We start from the raw sequence: 18,506 nt of genomic DNA, 5'->3' as shown, positions 1-18,506 counted from the left end.
TTTGAAAAAAGCACATTACAAATGTAACAAGTGTGATTTTCCTTGTATTATTATTATTAATCTTACAAAATAAGTAACAACTTGAGAATGCATGCATATCCACTCTGATTGAGCAAAACACTCAATCTAGAGCCTATGCAATTATTAATCTACCTCAAGGAATTAATAGTCAATGAATATCTTCTATGTGGCAAACACTGACTGAATAAATAACTTACATATGTATTGTGAATATTCCTATAACAGCTACATAAAGTAACTATTCCCTCCACTTAGAAAAGAGCAACCTGAGGCTAAAAAACATGCCAGAGTCGTCAAATCTAGAAAAATGTCAGTGTCCATTCACTATTTTCTTCTCTGTGCTTAGATTATTCTTCCATTGGTGAAATTTTTGTTCCAGTGGCTTGATTCGAAAAGGCTATTAATTTTCAATAGGCCAACAGAGAGGTACTTGACCTCTGCAAACACAGCATGACTTACTATTCAGTAATACTAAATAATGACAACATATATGATCAAATGGATATTATTGTTCATTGAATATGTGCTGTCATTTTGTACTTGCCAAGAATGTGAAATTTTATTCTTTAAGAAATATGAAAAGGCCAAAGATCTGACTATTAGGTGGGGCACACTAAGTACATTCAACCATTAGCTTTCTAAGGAAAACTAATGCTATGAGAAAGATGGTGGAATATGCCGAACGGAGAATCCATTTGGAAGACCGCAACACTCAGTGTGCATTGCTTGTGGTACAGTTCAATATTGAACACTGAGATCTGTACTAAAGAAACAAATGGCTATAACATCACCAATTTCACTTCCTTTTATGGCATCTGCTTAGAATAGACTAAACAGATTCTTTCAGAATTAATGTACAGATGTTTATATAGATGTGAAAAAAAGGACTGCCATGGCGTAGACAGTTCTCTCCAACCTGACAGCTAAAGAGCAAAGTCCATCAGATAAGTATTAATCTCATTTTCCATGAAACAGTGGACACAATGGACACTGACTCTGCCTTGCTAAGTGATTTCATGCTGCCAGAAAGACGCTGTTTGAGTCACAGGGGTCTTATTTTGTTATTATGCTTGAAAGCTTTCTCAAGAAGCTCTCTGGATCATGAGGTTGAATGAGAGAGTTTGTCTGCTCTGTTAGAGTGAGAAAGGAGAACTTTCATTCTGTTCTTAATAGGCACCTCAGGAAGCAAAAAAGGCTGAGACTGTTGGACGTGAAGAACACACAGTGAAAGTAAGAGAACTCTGTGGCTCCAGGTTAGTATGTGAGAGCCTACAAAGGAACTGGAGTCTGAGGAGTAGCTGCTGTGTTCCAGCACAGCTTCTAATTTTACCCAGCTAGAATCAAGTGCAAAGAGTGAATCCCTTGCTTGCCGACCCAGGAGAAAAGAAATAATTTCATCAAAAGAATGAAGGATGCCCCACCCCCTTAATATAGTGAGCTGGAAAAAAAAAAAGTCATTGTTGATAGTTCGTTTTACCCAAATAATGACATCGTGACAGAGTAAAACATGTGTACCATTCCTTATCAGAAGTACCAAATGCACAGTCTATCATACACCTAAAAAATATTGAAGGAATTAGTATGTAATACAGAATACTTTAAGTAGAGCTGTACCATAAATGACGCTCAACTATTGGAATTAAAATTTTATTTATATATCTATATATACACACACACACGCATGTGTGTATATACACACACACATATATATGTACACATATATTTTATTTTTAGGGTCACAGCCACAGCATATGGAAGTTCCCAGGCTAGGAGTCCAATCAGAGCTATAGCTGCCAGCCTACGCCATAGCCACAGCAATGCAGGATCCAAGCCACGTCTTCGACCTACACCACAGCTCACAGCAACGCCATATCCTTAAAGCACTGAGCGAGGCCGGGATTCAAACCCGCAACCTCATGGTTCCTAGTTGGATTCGTTTCCACTGTGCCATGATGGGAACTCCGAAACATTTTTTATTTTGAAAGCATAAATATCTGCAGTTTTTCTTGAATGTAATTTGTATTATTCTGGACATATTGCTCTATGGAGATAACGTAAGCTATATGCCCACATATGAAGTCTTTGTACCCCAGGAAAACAAGAACATTACATGAAGTCCCATCTGAACTACAATCATGTTTCAGAATCTTGCTTCTGTATATCAGATGGTGACTCAAGAGCTCAGAACGGAGGCTAACTCCTGGGTTTCTGGATGCCTAAACCTTTGCTTTGCACATGCCACTACTTTATAAAGTTAAAAAAAAATTCATTATCTATTGTTCCTACCTCAAGTTTACATGCTATAACCTCTGTTTCAAAATTCTCTACCATTTATCAGTATCTGAACTGCTTCTGCAGCCTTAAGTGATTTTTCTTCCAATCAACTATTTCACTACTCGATTTTACAAACCTTTAAATTAAACTGGGCTATGTTTAGGCTCAAATCCATTGTTTGCGTGTTCTTACCTCTGCTCATTAGCCCTTTCACCTGGAATGATTACCAGTCACCTCTTACTTTTTTAACCACTTGATTCAAGGACTATTTAATGAGGCTCTGTCCCACACGACTCTGTGCTTGACTGAGAACATGAGATAGATTTAAAAAAAAAAAAAAAAAAAAAAAAAGCAGACATGATCTTACAAAGCTGCGAATCTGTGTCTTCTGCCCTTCCAAATGCTAAGTTTCCTCAGGACACGTACTATATGATGTTTCCTACCTCTCTGCCTCTTCAAAACCCCTGCCAAAGGTGACACTTAAGTCAAGGTTTATTGGAGAGGATAGTGTCAGCGAACAATTGAGAGAGTGGGAGAATGTGCAGGAGAAAGCAAAGCTCACAGGTGTGATGGGGAGAAGTGGGGCATGTTTGGGCTGTAAGGTGAAGGGAGTTTCACTTTCCAGATACTATCAATTTTATCACATTCCTAGCTGCAGAAATTTTGAAAACATACTCTTCTCAAATTATCTAGATCCTCCCTACACACATTCACCAAATTCAACTTTTAAATGCATTCGATGTGTCTCATCTCCAGCCTTTTTTCTCATTTCTATTGTCATAATCTTTATTCAGGTATTCATCACCTTATATCTGAACCACAGCAGGTCCTCCAAATAGCTCCTTCTAAGCCCTAGACTACTTTAAGTTAATCACCCTTGTGTGTCGACCAAGGAGTTTGGGCTTTAATCAGGAGGAATTTTTTAAAAAAGGAAAGGGATAATTAGATTTAAATTTCAGAAAGAATTTTAGTCGGTAACGACAGAAAGGAGAGATAATTATAGGTGGCTGTTGCTGTAATAGGGCAAATAATGAAAAGAGCCTGACTTAACCTGGAGGAGAGAATAGGACAGATTTGAAGGATGGGCTTGAGAGGCAGGATCCATAGGATATTAAGATGGTTAGATATGGGGTGGGTTAGCAAGGGAAAGGCAAAGATGCCAGTGGTCTGGACAACTGGGTCAAAGTGACAAAATTCCCTGAAACTGGGTATAAGGAGAATAAACAAGTTTGTAGAGAGAAGAGTGAGTATAGTTTTGAACAAACAAGTTGAGTTGGAGTTCCCTGTGAGAGATCCAAGTGTAGATATTCTGTGGCCTTTGATATGTGGAAGAAGTGAAGGCAAAAGCCCCCAGCTGACTCGGCAACGGGTTCCCAGAACTTGAAGCATCTGGGAAAGGGATTTTCCCAGGCAGAGGCCTGGGCAGACAGGGAAAGAGAGTTCCCTGGGTAACGCTGGCTCATGCCCCCAGTTGTGTCAGCTTTCTGCTATTCTTCTCTTCCCAGTCAGCACTTGGGGAACTACATCTCAAGGTTCAAAGAGACTAATCTGCTTGTACTTTAATCAGTATCTTTTATAGATGTAAAGCTGAGACTCTTGGACTAACATACATGAGAACCACATTCTCTGTTCTAGGCACAATGTCTAGATTTAGGTGCATGTGATTGTAAGAGAGCCATTAATGAACATATAAAGTGGCAAGATTACCTAAACAAGAAATTGTCATTTTATTTCTGTAGATTAATCTGCTAAAAATGAAAGGTTCCCAACCTCTTCACAAGAGACATTGAAAGGCTTTTAATTTTTCAGGCCTAGAAACTCTTTCTACATTCCCAGGGGAAAATTAACAGATTTTTTATTTCAAAAATGATAGGCTTAGATGAGATTTATTTGGATAGGATAAGAAGATACGGGTTAAAGACTTCCTCCTTCCAGAGAAAAGGGGTGGAGGAGGGTGGCCAGAACCAGTTTAAAAGATTATTTATTTCCAATCTGGAAAGATAAAAGGCTGTTGTATTAGAGAGATCTGTGTCCTGCTCACACACTGCACTCTGCAGGGGGAAGGACTGAGAGTGGAGACCTTGTATGCCTGCTTCTAGAGGAAAGACACTATATGACCTGGAGCCAAGATGCTGAGAAGGTTCAACAGAAGGGCCACTGAAAGAGGAATCTTGGCAACTTCCAAGAGTACTAGTGCCTAAGAGAAAGCAGAGAATTTGGCAAACAGCAGCATTGTACAATAGAAGATGCTCTGGTAAGGTCAACCAGTAGAGTAAAGATGATTAGGGCCAAGCCTGAACCACTCAAGACCTGACACCAAGCAAAGGGAAAGACAGTCTCCCATGACTTTAACCTCAATCTGTGTTCTAGTGAATAGCATTCCACATTCCATAATTCTCAATTCAACATGATGTGATTTAGAATATTATTTGGATGTAACTTTTCTCGTAGGTGTTATGAATATACGCGCATGTGGACTACATATACACACACTGATTTAAGTAGTTCTTCATCTATACATAGTTATGCAGGCACAATTTATGACCAGAATTCTAGAAGTAACTTTTTGTAGTTTGTGTTGCAAAATACCACAAATCTACAGCTTTTTCTAATACATTATGAAATGTTCCAAGATTTTACTAGCCTGTTTGTTCTCAAACTAATTTTTTACTTAAGTTAGCCAGAGAAACATCCTGAATGATAAAGTCCTAAGCAAATTAAAATAATGCAATATGTGACTCTGCATTTAAAGGCATGTGGCACATAACAGGCATACACAGATAAGGGGACCTTTTAATACCTGATACTCATCATACAGATGATATGGGTATCTTCATATTAAAACCAAGTATTATTTGTAGAATAGCAACTGCCCTTTTCACAACTTGTTGGTGGATTGGTTACAGAAAGAGTAAGGTAAAGCAGAAAAACATAGGAATTAACTAGGAGAACAAGAAACCTGCATTCTAAACCAGGTTCTAAATATTTTGTAATTTCAAGGAACTATAGTCACAGCATTTTCTATACTGGATAACCAAACTCAACTTTCATTCCTATTATCCATTGGTTAAAAAGAAGATTATCTCTTATATTTTATAAACAAATCTCAGAGGAGAGATGGAGAAGCCCAAATGACCACGGTGACCACTGTGGAGAAGACTTCCAAGTACCCACCATGTGTCCCTCTCGCTCCCATTTTTGGTCAAACCTAGTCAACCATCTGTTAAATCCAAGATGTTCCTAGCCTGATATGCTGCAGCTTTAAGTCCCTCTTGTTAAAGCACAGATTTGTTTCCATATCACATTTGAATGCAGAAAAAATACATAACTGTATTGCCACATACTATATGAAATACACTGCTTTCCTTTAAAAAATCCTTAAGATATATTTTTTGATAGTGGTACTTACATTTTTCTTATATACTTCCTATCTTTCAAGACTTGCCTTCCTTGTGCCTTATTTTACAAAATTCTCTAAGTATTTAGGTAGATGTGATACCACCTTCCTCAGAAGTCCCATTATATTCACTTTATTTAAGAATCTACTTATCCAAGAATCTACTTATTTATGAAGAAATTCTGCCACATGCTTTATGTGGGCTTATGCGTGTGTGTTACATATAAAATCCAAGCAAGAACAACTGAGGTTTGCATAGCTGATGAAAATCAGGGTTCATTTAAACAAAATCTTAAAGGATGATCACAAGAGATTTTACTCTCTTGAAATTTCAAATTTGAAGATAAAAATTTAAATTTATGTATGTATTATAAAGACTCACAAGTGCTTGTATGGTTTCAATTTGACCTCAGGTATAAAGAACTTTGTTTTGGCTTTCCCCAAATATATTTATTAAGGGTTTGGACTACTTAATCACTTTTGGAGACTTTGAAAGCATGAATATTTTTGAAGAGCTATGATTCCTATGCAACAGCACTCTGAGTAGTTATACTACTGTCCTTTCCTATTGATACTTCTACCTTGTCATAAGATTAATATATATTTTATGAGAATGTAACATAAGCATTGTGCATTAATTTATATTCTAGATCAATTGGAGACCTATAAGTGGACTATGGAAAGTAGCGTAGTGTTTTCTCTAGCCCTCTCAATTATATAAGGTTGGGATCTTAAAGAACTCAACATATATTTTGAACATTCACTCTTCAAAAAAGATTCCTATGATAGGCCCTCTCCTGTCACATCTATTCTCCTGGGCAGGTGGGGGCTTGGGAGCAAGGAGTGAGGATGGATGGAGGTGAGGGTCCTAGGCCAGAGAGCACAAAGCAAAGGGAAGACAGAGGCTGACTTAAAGAGGAAAAGCAAAGGCAATGAGTAACAGCTGCCCTGCACAACAGGGTGAGTGGCAGCAAGGAAGTCAATTCAAACTTTTAAAAGATTGTATCTTCAGCTTTGGTAGGTTCTATACAAAGGTTCAGACACTGTAAAAGAGATAATGAAACACTGTATCTTTACCCACTATTTGGTTTTAAAACGGTCTCACTTTCTGACTGTGTGGACTGAGATACAATAATGAGGAAAATCAGGGTATCCACACAAAGGAATGAAATAATTCCTCTCCTAGAGTCTTCTAAGATGCTTGTATTGTCATATATTCTCTATCTCCTGCTTGTAGGCAAAGAAAGATGACTCAGACACCTTCTGATTTGGCGTTGGAAGAGCTGTGGCTCACAGGAGACCTTTATGGAGATATCACTGTTTCAATACTCTTTGCGGGCTCCTAAATGTTGCCACTGATACCTCCCACCTTAGCATCCAGCACTGAATTTACTTTCTCTGCCACAGCATAATGGACAATTCACTTATAATAAATTGATTTATTATATATTTTCATTATTTTGTACTCACTTGTAAGCAGGTATATCTCACATTAAAAAAAAATAATAAAATAAGCCCTGTCAAATGAAGCACAAGTTCATTCAACAGCGAGTAACTATGCCAGCTGTTGAAATTTTACCGATGAAAAATCATGCAAAACTGGCCTTGAGAACCTCGCAATCTGGCACAAGATGATCCACATAATTAGTCTTCCAGACTGAAAAAGTCATTGTCCACGTTCAATAGCACGAAGCTTCTTTTAATCAGCTGATGAAGACTCAAGTGGGTGATGTTATATTTTATCTAAAGACATGTTTATGGCTGAGGCAACAACTGAAGTTACTGAAAGGTTTGGTCAACATTGCTTCCCACGCCACATCTCTCCAAGCGAAGGAAACCTGGAAATCTTGGTTTAACAGTTCATTCAGGAGACGACAAGTCTTCCTAAATTTGTGGTCCCTTTAAGTTTTACGCTAAGCCTGTAGAAAATACTAAGGCTAATTCACTCTTCATATTTATCAACAGAATTTTATTTTTGCTTATCTTCATTCCCTAATTCAAGTATAAATTGTATATTCTCTTATCCAGGGTTTGACAGAGTCCAGCTTTGTTACTGTTTGGAAATAGTGTGCAAATTCCCTATTTATACTGATGTTTACATCTTGGCAATAGAGGGAGATAGTAACTGGAGACGTTTAGACTTATTTGAGTCAGATAGAATTCATTGATTCTTAGATATGTTTAATTATGATAATAGTTCAGAACAACCTACAAACTAAAAGAAGTCGTTCTTTTAAAAATACACCAAATGTAATTTTCTAAATATGATTTTACCTTCTCAGCTAGCTACTCTCCATTTAAAAATGATGGCAATAATTTGGCATGGGCAGGCTGCTGTTAAGCACAGTTTATGATTTAGGCTTAAAACAGTTATATATCTATATGTGAAAGTATTCTTCCATCACCTATCTAATTGTTTGGTACTACTATTTCACTCATTATTTTGTTTTAGTTTTTACGGGTCTGTTTCACATGTGGTCTCATTTAAGTTAAAGTACATTTATTTACTTTTTCTGATAGCAACAATTTACTTTTTTAAGGGTCAAAATGTACCTCAATATATGCAAATTCTCCAGCAAATTCCATTTTAACTATTGTGCATGTTCCATCTCCTAACTCTTATGCCAGTTTTTCCAAACTTGTCCTCTAAGCATTACTCAGTGTATTTATCCTAGCAGCCTGCCATTACCAAACGAATGAAAAGAGTTGTCACAAATTGCTAGTGCCACCTATTAGTGGAAGCACAGAACTGCAAATCATGGCAATTCCTTTAAACAGCACCTTAGAAGTCCTGAGGGGTAAAATCTATCCTAAGACTCACACTGGTTCTAATTTATGTTTACAACTGCTGCTTTTTTAAAGTAAGCTTTCACTGTGTGAACTAAATTTAGATACTGTCATGAGTTTCGGAGATTTTACTTACAGCTTTGCGTTAATGGATCATATTGTCATAGAATTTTTTCTCAAGTTTTGATAAGTGCAATGTCTTCATCAATTAATAGGTGATGCTATGATATAGTATCATGCCTTTGTAAATAAACATTGTTAGATAACAGTCAATTAAAATTTGTTTCCATGCTGGAAGATTTAAAGACTCAAGTATAAACTCTATTTTAAATAGTCATAACTTTAGCTTTCACAACTCTCCAAAAGGTGTAAAGGTGTCTGTGACATTTTGATTTGGGACTGTGATACACAGACCTGCCACTGAAGTTTAAATCAGAAAAATCAGGATAAGTAGTTAAACCATACAATTTCTTACAGCTAACTTTCTTAAGTTCTTGATAACTTTAGAAGTTACTTAAAACTCAATTTGAAATACAGTTATAGATGCATGCAAAGCATAAATAGATTATGTTGTGCAACCAATAATTTAATTTTTATTTTGTTATTAGGAACATATGCAGTCATATTAATTGATTCTAATTAAGTTTATCCCTGAAAGGTCTTTCGATTGCATTAATTTTTAAATATAGAATTTAAATATAATTGACTGAAAATCACTTTTTAAAAGTTATATTGTCTGATTGATGTATGATAATTAAAAATAAGAAAACAAATAAAAATTAGTCATCACATCCATTTATTTGCCTAAGTATTCAGGTTATTTCATATTACTGACAATGGTAGAGACTTGGAAATAATTTATATGAAGAGAAATAAAAACATAAGAAAGTTAGAATTGGAAAATTCATCTCTTCAGTATTCAGATTTCCTTAAGCAATTAAAGACTGCATATCATTATTGAGAGTCAGTGGCTTACATGTGATGCTTATGTGGTCTCAGGCATTTTCCTGCTTGTTGACATCTACACTGATAAATTATTATTCCAAAGGCCAATCTGACTGGCAGCTTCAAACACAGAAGCCACAAATTGGAGTCTTTCACCAGGTCTCATTTGATCTGACCATCATTGGATCACAAGATGTGAGGAGTGACCATTTTGTTTTATTTGATTTTTATTATTTTGCCTGGATATACTGGTTGAGTAGATAAATAAAAAGTTCTACTTTTCAGTATGCTTAAATTGAAGATTTTGAAGTCTAAATATGATTTTTAAAGTAAATAGAATTTGGGAAGAAAAGACCACACTAAATAAGAATCTGCAATTAAGAGACCTGATGCCAAGTATACAGTGACTACTGGAGGAAAGGTATTGAAAAGAATTTATAACGTCTTTGCTCTGTGAAGATATATATGTATCCTCCCCCTCTCCACTTTTCACAGACATATTCCATTTTAGCTATAAGGAGGTTTTCAGTATAAGACAAATTATATCTTATACTACTGTGTGAATACTTGAGATATTCACGAAAACTTTTCATGGGACTCAAAAAACCATGCTTGGTATAATATATATATACATATATATTATATTATTTGATATAATATTATGTAATATACACTACATAGATGTGTATGTTTAATTTAAAATATAACTGTCTTTTAAAGAAATTACAAACTTATTTAAAGACATTTTATTACAATTCATAACTTTTAGATTGCCAAGATTGTTTTTCTCAACTGTAAAATAATAACATAAATTTTGTCCTTCACACATATTCATCTATTCATATATATTCACCTATATATCTATCTAATCTATATATATACACATATATGTATATATATGTGAATATATATGCTTTGGATGAATAAAAATCTCTTAAAAGGCAACAAGCCTATTTAGTAAATCATTATTCATACTAATTAAATTTTGAAGTGATCATAATATATTGAGTAACAGCAAATAAAAAAAGCTTTTTCAAATTTCACTTCATAATTATAAATTAAATATTATCTTCTAGTATCAGAAATATATGTCTGAGAATTTTGACTTAACTGGTAATCTCATTCTTACAATTAAACAACATAATTCTAAAAAAAAAAGCTTTACACATTATGAAAAGAAAGCCTTTGACATATCTACCATTTATTTAAGTGCTATTTACTCAGTCCTGCCTATGAAGGTAAAGTTAAAGGCACTGATTTAATCTTTGGATTCCCAGGATTACCATCACATTCAAACTTGCATGTGTCTTTGATTTCTACTAAAACTGAAGCACACAATGTCCTGGAAAAGCTCATTATACTGAATGATGGAACATTTGTCATTTGTTTAAAACCCCAAACCTAATTTATTTCCTTGTGATTTCCATAGGTCTTTCTGAAGTCTTCACTGTACCGCATATTCCAAAAGGAAGATTATATGATATCCTGGGATTTCATGAAAAAAGTGAAATTTGACTAGTTTTGTAGGAGAAATAAACAGTAAAGCACCAGTTTTAAAAAGAAGCATTGTAACAGTTATATTACATGTACTTAAGGAAGGGAAAAGTATCTCTGAGTGAATGTTTCTTGAGGATAATTTGTATGTGACTGCTGAGATTTACAGAGTTCTCACATTTGCTTCCCCCACAAGGATTCTAAATCAGATTGGTTCAGAGGAAAAGCCAGCATACCCCATTTTTCTAATATTATCACTTCTCCAGATGGTCCTGAAAACATCTATTCAATTCCTTTTTCCTAGAAAGTAAAGAGGTACCTTATTAGATATGTATGTACATCCTCTGCAAAGGCTGCCTTCTTGTTCTTACTTATTTTCTTTCTCATTTAACATATCACATCTCTTTCATCTCCTACCAGGCAAGATGACAGTAGAAAGTAAGCACGGTGATTGCCTGAAACTTTGTCTTGGCAACCTGAGCAATGAGAGAGTTAATGGTGGATCTTTGAAAACAAGTGACCATGGGAAATTAGGGTTGGCAGGGATTTAACTCTTCATGAATCATGCTGGAATATTTTTAAGGGCAAAGCAGTGGATGTTTTAACCATGTTTGACATCTAATTAAGGAGAAAAAAGAAGTAGCTTAAAAAATTCTCTATTATAGCTTAGAAACAAAGTACTGACAATTGGCTACCAGGCATTTGCTTTGGCAAAACAAGTGTAAATGTAGAGACAAAAAGGTAATGACAGACCAATAAAATGACAGAAGAAAAATTGCTTGGGCCATCTCTTTTATTCTTTTTGCTGTTCATTTCACAGTGTGTTTTACCAAATTGCCAAGCCCTAATAGAATTGTTATGTAGCTGTAGGGCAATTTTTGATCTTAAGGAAAGCAGAATAACTCAAATAGATACCATTGCTAAAACAAGCTCATAAAGACAGTGTCAAACATATGCATCTTGTCAATATATACAGCTAACTTCATTAGACAAGTTTAAAGCATATGTATATGACAAAAGGCTACTCTAATGAAATGCTATCTTTTAATATATATAAAAAGGACTGGTGCCTCCTCTATTAATGAAGAGAAACCCTCTACCATTGAAATAAAATTCTTGCACAATAAACACAATTCTCAATTCCTATTGATTTTATAATTTATTTAGCACTTAGACAAGTATCTCCATATGTAGCAGATTTTAAAAATGTATGTTGTGCTTCAAACTTTTTCTAAGTTTATAGCATATAGCTATTCACATCTTCAGGAAGTAAACTTGTATGTAAAACTTACTCCTAAGTGATGTAAACTTGGAGAAGGTGAATCATTAACCTAAGAATTAGTGGATGAAATACTCTCAAAGAGAAAAAGCAGAAGCAAAAACTGATGGAAACACAGATACCATAATACCATATACTATGGAGTAATTTAAAGACAGCTACTACATAAAGACATAATTGGGATTTAATTAAATATTGACTGGATATTATATGATTATTTTTTAAATCTTGCATAATGAGTACAACTGCAATTCTCTTTGCTAATATGTAAAATTTATTCCCATTTGAATAACCAAAAATTATACCCAAAATAAATTTGTTTCCCAATTCAATGTATTTTATCTAAGTATTAAATCCAAATAAACGCATTTATTAGGTGTTCAATTTTCTAATCCAAAGTGTGAAAATTACATCTGTCTTTCCTATTTGTGGTCCTCATTTACACTAGAGTATTCAGAAAGAGATGTTTCCCAACATGTGAAAATTAAAGAATATGTTTTCTGGCATAAGAGCAATGTACAGTAGACAGACATCTCTACAGATAGATTCAATAATTTTCTTTCACATTACAAGCTAAAAACGGAATATAATTATAGCTTCTCATTGCCCCGCCCCCAATTGTAGAAATTTGAGAATCATAAGAAAGCAGGACCTTAGGGAGCAAAACTACTTGAGTTAAAACAGTTTAATCTTCAACTCCATTTTAATAATACTTCAGTTACATAAATATTCTCTTCCACTATAAGTTACATATATCATGTTAGAAATTATGTTAGCATGATTTTATGTACGTATAAAATCTACGTAAACAAATATAGAACAAATGTTTTCTTTAAAATCCTCATTAAAAAACAAGCATACACATTAAACTATAACCAGTTAAAGTACCAGCAACCATGTGATAAGGCTTTTTCTTCCGTCTTAAATTTATACTTTTTTTTGAAAAGAAGTTCATACAACTAGCTGTGCAACTAGAAAGTAATATCTCTTCAATTCTCATTGAAGTGCATATAGAATCAAATAACATTATATTTCAAAGGCTTTAGATTTACACCAATTAGCCAAATACACAGTCTTTTGTACAACCATAACACACTGTGGAAAAACTAGTCTGTTCTCTCCAGTTTATATTCTCTTGGCAAACCATGATCTACTGCTTATGTTAAGCATCTGATTGTCAGATTTGAACAAACTGAATATTCATGACGACAATTAACCATTTAGTGTCTCAAACTAAGAAAATACAGTTTATCACAACAATTATCATAGGTACGGCATTCACATCTACAGAGAGACCATTGTTGCAAGAGTGATTTTAAAAAATATTTTAATACAAGTAGAGTCAGAAAAATTAACAGAATACATGATCACATATACAGATCAGCATTTACCAGGCATTCAGCTCTTCTCTGCAAATGTGATTAAATGTTCTTTGTTTGCATTTAAATTGTCATCTATCAAACAGAAGGCATGCTTTTATAAGAAAGTGTTTAAATCATTTCCAAAAGACACACACAATCATGTATGTTTCTCAGGTTAAACTAAAGGTTTTACCGTTTAGGTGGGGAGGGAGTTCAAGGAATGAAAAGGCAGAGGGCAGCGGGGCATTATAAAGCTAGCCAAATAAAAGGAAAAATAAAAACTTACCTTTGTAAGATAATTTCAGCCTTGGCACATTGTTCTTCCCATTTTGATAGTTTGCTCTTGCAGTAAGTAATACTCCCCAGAAAAGACACACAATCCTACTGAACCAGCCCATGCTGCACACGCTGTGGGTCCTGTGCTGCTTCAGGCTCCCCTCCTGTATTGTGCGGCCAGAGAAGTTCAAACAATCTGGAAACTGGAGGTAACAGGTGATTTAGGTCAGTTTCATTCATAAAGGCAGACAATCAAGACCTCCAGGCAACACTAACACCTCTTCTTCTGTAACAGTCACTGAAGCACAGAAACTTCAAACCTTTCAAAAAAAAAAAAAAATCGAGCCAGGAACAGGATAATGAGGCACAACTGTTGTGTGGAAAGGAAAAAAAAAAAAAAAAACATTAACAAGGGCTGCTGCAGTGGTGCTTAAGAAGCAGTTCCTTTTATCTAGGCTCTTCTGATAGCCGGAGGACTCTAATCCTGCTCCCTGCTTCATTCGGCTCCGAGGAAGCAGAATGAAAGGGAAACAGAGAGAAAGAGGGGGGGAGAGAGAGAGAGAAAGAGAGAGAGAGAGAGAGAGAGAGAGAGGGAGAGAGAGAGAAACCGTGAGCAGCAGCGAGGACTTTTCCTGTACACATGTAGGGAGAGATGACACAAGATCCCACAGACAGGTTTTCCCAACACTCAGTAGACTGGCTGACAATGGGAGAACAGGCGAGTTCAACCCACTCCCCTTCCCTCCTGTCACACAACACATGCAAAAAACATCTCGTAGAGATTAGAGCTGGGAGCAGAACCCTCCAGCGTGCCTGCGAAAGGCATGTAGCTATAAATTTACTTCCCAAGGCAAGCGTTGTTTTATAGCCATTTTAGGTGCAATTTTGATGAAAAAAAAAAACAAAACAAAACCCTGAATTCTGCTACCTACATAATTTACAACTCACTCTCATTATATAATTCTGCTTGAAGTTGTATGGTGTGTATGTATGTGTGTATTTATGCCAAAATACATATATGGATATGCATATACACGTCTGTCCTTTTCATCAATGTAACTTTAACCACTGAAGGTTTTAAAGCCTTGTTAGAGATCATTCCCTCCTCCCACCAAACCCCTTTGGATCAACCACCCTCTTCCCCCGCCCCACTGCAATTTCAGCAAAGAAATTCCTAGTAAAGCCCATTTCAACAATCAGTTCAAGGCAAATATAGGTCCACTGAGAGTTATAAATTACAACGGGGGATTCTCCAAAGGATACTCAGAATTTTAAAACATCTATGGTTTTCCAGCTTCTGGAATGCTCTGGCTAACATTTTTAATACATCACATCATATCAATTAAAGCTACTTCCCCAGTTTGGGTTTAAAGGGCAAAGGAAAATGACAAAGTTCACAAAAGTCCCTGCTGAGTGTCAAGGACCAACATAAAGAGACTATCTCTGTGCCTTCACAAGCTGCTGAAGGGTTCCTAAATTTTCTGTGGACACACATGCATGTATTCAGAACTATTGCAAACACCATTAGTTCTTTCTTAAATGGGCATGTTGCCTGAAGTGTTTAAATTTCCTTTTCTATTTTTCTTTCAATTTTTTTTCATCAATGTTGATATCCTTATAGGATTGTTTTTTTGGAGGAAGCTTGTATTAAATCTACAGGACAGAACTTTCCCTTCTTTATTCCCCAATTCTCTCTACTCTAAGGCCTCCCCTCCTCCTCACATACAATACACACATTAGAAATACAGAGGAGAGGGTTCTATTTCAAAAATATGGAAGTGTCTCCAGTGAAAGGAGAGGGTGAGTCTTGAAATTAAAACATAAACACTTACGGAGAGTGGCTTAATATTCTAATAAAAAAAATGATCTAAGGATTGTCACTACAGCTTCATTACTTAATGTCTACAGACCAATAGAGAAAGAGCAACCCTTTCATTCTCCCTCCCTGCATGTGTATGAGTGTGTGTGTGTGTATGTGTATGTGCGTGTTTGCCTGAGTGTAGGTGGAGGAGGAGAGAAAGAATGAAGAGGATTTAAAGGGGGAGATGGGGAAAGGGGAGGAGGGATTTTCTTTCTACTTAACTAGATTGATTCATCAAACAGAAGGTATTGTATTTGTCAGTTTCCACAAGCCTATTGATCAGTCAGTATTGTTAAGAAAATAAAATCCAAAAATAATGTTGATTTTACTGATTCACATACTTGTTATCCTGAGTACTTTTCACGCTCTAGGCAATGGATTAAGGCTGCAAATGACAAGAGGCTTGTCTGTCTGCCATGGATTACTCTCTATAGACATTCATTCTGCAGAGGAATTCATGCCACTTTGGGATTATTTAGAAGATTGGACTAATGAATTATCCTATTGAAATATCACATGATTAAATATTTTAAATAGTGACATTTTCATTAATAGATATTTATTTTAAATCCCTTAAGATATTTATTTTTTCTATAGCTCTTGCTACCTAGAGTAGGAGAGCAAGTTTATATTTGTCAAAACTAAACAGGAAAAGCAAATTTAGAAATGTATCCATTTCACTTGCGTAATGTCTAATCCTGAAACATTATGATGTGTTCAAGGAAAAGTAAAACACTGCAGGTAAAACTCAGATAAAAGAGAGTCCGAATTGACTCTGTAGAGAAGAAAGACATTCAGGCTAGATTTTGAACCACAAAATCAGGATAGAATCATTTCATGTTATAAAAAATAATTAAAATTAAAGTTGAAACCTGGAAATTAGTAGCACACATTCATGTTTATTTATATACACACATAATTTTTTAACTTTGATATATTTATTTACATTCGATATTTTTCTTATTCTCCATTTTTTTTGGATCTTTGGGCCTTTTCAAATACATGAGTTTAATGACTTTTATGTTTATTATCTGTAGATTTCTTAAATTTAAAAAAATGTGAGAATAGGACATTCTTTAGGTAAGAATAACTGTTCTAGACTAATCAAACTGTAAAACAGAAGAAAAACCTGACCACATATAGGTTTTTTTTTATTGTGGAAAGAGAGGAAGAAAGAAAAACTATATGCCTGAAAAATACATACTAAACTATTTGTAATATTATATTTCTATTACTTTCTCAGTTGACTTTTGTCAAGGTTAAGTAAAATTGATTTCCAAGTGTTACCTATACCTTCAAACATAAGAGATAATCAAGATTAAACCTATTTCTCAACAGAAGTAGATGAAAAGTAGAGGTGGACTTGGGAGAGTGTTTACCAGAATCCATCCAAATCTGGATGCATGTGTGAAATGGGGATTTTGATTCCGTTCCCAAGAAACATCACTCCCTACTCTGAGAATCTGTGACCTCAGCCTTAACACATTCAAGCCTGCTGTATGTGCCACCTTAACCATTTATTTTATTACATCATTTACCTTTTAGAAGTCATAAATAGTATACCAACCTTTTATTTTATTTTTGCATTTTAGGGTCGCACCAGAGGCATAAGGAAGGCTAAGGGTCGAATCAGAGTTACAGCTGCCAGCCTAGCCACAGCCACAATGTGGGATCAGAGCCACATCTGCGCATCTGCGACAAACACAGGAGCTCACAGCAACACCACATCCGAGCAAGACCAGGAATTGAACCCACATCCTCATGGATGCTAGTCGGATTCACTTCCACTGAGACACAATGGTAACTCCCTGAACTTTTAATATTGCACTTTATTTAAGGCGAAAGTGAAATATTTTATTTCTTCTTAAAGCAGTATCTCTATTTTCAATTATTTTCTCTCTCACAATCTACACCATGTGCTACGATTAACTGACAACTGAGTTCCTAATATCTTCTTAAATTTCAGGTTTTCAGATGTGATTAAGTCCTACTACAGAGTCAAATTTGAGCAGGTGTTTAATATGATGATCATGTTGTTGTATACATTTCTGTCAAATAAATCAGTAGTTTCTAGTCTCACTCCACTCCATATTGAAACAGATTACAAAGACTTCCAAGTACAAAACTCTAAGAAGCAGTTTTCTGAGTGGTACACTCGATTTTTTTAAAGAGAAATAACTCTTTCAACCTCACATCAGGTTGGTTAACTCATTTTTCACTAAAACCATAATAGTCATAGAAGGTACATGTTAAAGCAATTCTCTGCTGGAAGTATATTTTTATCTTTTCATGTATTAGATAAAACTAATGTGTATGTTGTCTGTCCACTTTCTATATTTTGTTATTTATTATGAAACAAACTGGGATGGTAATAAACATTGCAAATTAAGAGCAGAATTTGTTTTACTTTGTATGATTGTATTCCAAGTGCTTCCCCAGGTTAGAGATACCCTGAAACTTTCTGTGAGTGGTAGGTAAAAACACTTGCTATATATGTGCATAATAGAATATAAGGAGAAATATGGTTTAGATGTATTTAAAAGATTTAGTAGATTAAATGTACTTAAGTTATGGTGGCTCTACCTGAAATGCCACTCCACCTCCTTTTATTGTGGTTAAACACCCAAAGTGGTGCCACCAACAGAAAGATGACCTCTTTAAGAGAAATTACTGAGTTAATTTCAAAATGAGTTGGTTAACCAGATCTCCTAAGAAACAAAACCAAGAAGGAACCAATACTAGAAACAAAAACAAAATCCGTACTCTCTTCTCAAGGTGTTATTCAACTGAGTCGTACAAAAAAATGAACAA

At 35.2% G+C, this 18,506-nt stretch overlaps 1 protein-coding gene across 4 annotated transcripts in view; it reads right to left on the bottom strand.

Moving 5' to 3' along the window:
- The window catches only part of SEMA3A (semaphorin 3A), a 477,770-nt gene that overhangs the window by 209,210 nt on the left and 250,054 nt on the right, over nucleotides 1-18,506 (bottom strand). For all 4 annotated transcript variants that reach the window (XM_047753060.1, XM_047753061.1, XM_047753059.1 and 1 more), the window contains one exon: nucleotides 13,845-14,037. In XM_047753060.1, coding sequence (XP_047609016.1) covers nucleotides 13,845-13,956 — 112 coding nt within the window. In that variant the 5' untranslated portion in view covers nucleotides 13,957-14,037. The remainder of the gene's footprint in view (nucleotides 1-13,844; nucleotides 14,038-18,506) is intronic.

Source organism: Phacochoerus africanus, chromosome 11, assembly GCF_016906955.1.
Source record: "Phacochoerus africanus isolate WHEZ1 chromosome 11, ROS_Pafr_v1, whole genome shotgun sequence".
In the NCBI taxonomy this organism is placed as follows: domain Eukaryota; kingdom Metazoa; phylum Chordata; class Mammalia; order Artiodactyla; family Suidae; genus Phacochoerus; species Phacochoerus africanus.
This window is presented reverse-complemented; position numbering and strand designations above follow the sequence as displayed.